Raw genomic sequence first — 796 nt, forward strand, 5'->3', positions numbered from 1 at the left:
AGTAGAAGCAAGGCGAAGACGGTAAGAAATGGCTATTCTGATCAGGAATGAAATTCTGTCGATCTTGTGAGGCAGACATTGCAGGGGTGCCGCGATTTGGTCTGTTCACTTTTGGAAGCCATTGCCAGCGGGCAGGGTCCGGGGTTCACTTGTCGCTTGGCTTTGATCGTTGTCTCCGAGATTCAGGCTGTGCACGTAGGCAATGCTAGTGTTGGTCATTGCCACCGACGGGAGCGGTTCTTGCGGGTCGAGGGTCGGTGTGTGGGCGACAGCCATTCGCAGTATGGGACTCGGCGCCACCGAGTCGGTTGCATCCTGTCCTTGGTGCGCTTTGTCGCTTGCATTCGAAGCAAGCCTGTTGCTTGTCACGAATTTGTACATGCGGCTTTTTTTGTTGTTGTTGCTTCACGCAGAGGAAAGAACAGGAAAGATGCTGAACGTCTTTTGGGACGTTGCTTCAGTGACGTGGGGTTGAGCGTTTTCGCTTGGTCGGTTGCAAAATACGGGTAGCGTGACGAAGAAGCAGTTTTTGTCAGCAGCTGCGGGGGCGTGGCGCTGTCGGCGTCCGGCGTTTGTGTTTAATTGGTTTTCTGGCAACTAGACTGGATTCTTTTTCTGGTTTCATAGTTTTGCCCGCGGCTTACGGGTTTGGCCGGAAGTGGCGGCACCCAACCGTCGTTTTATTATCATTATTATTGTTGTTATTTTTCCACTTTGTTATGATCGTTCACAATTCCCAACAATAACATCTACAAAGATTGAATATCCCCCGGGGGGTAAGGGGGAAGGGGGGGGA

The 796-nt window shown here is 51.5% G+C and overlaps 1 protein-coding gene across 1 annotated transcript; it reads left to right on the forward strand.

The window, feature by feature from the left end:
* Positions 1-84: 84 nt before the first annotated feature.
* Positions 85-510, forward strand: Tsp_15317 (hypothetical protein; the record flags this gene model as incomplete). The annotated part of the gene is made up of 1 exon (XM_003370995.1): positions 85-510. A coding segment is annotated over one exon (426 nt), but the record flags the coding sequence as incomplete, so codon positions are not given.
* Positions 511-796: the final 286 nt, after the last annotated feature.

This window comes from Trichinella spiralis (assembly GCF_000181795.1).
Source record: "Trichinella spiralis strain ISS 195 chromosome Unknown Scfld192, whole genome shotgun sequence".
Classification (NCBI taxonomy): Eukaryota; Metazoa; Nematoda; class Enoplea; order Trichinellida; family Trichinellidae; genus Trichinella; species Trichinella spiralis.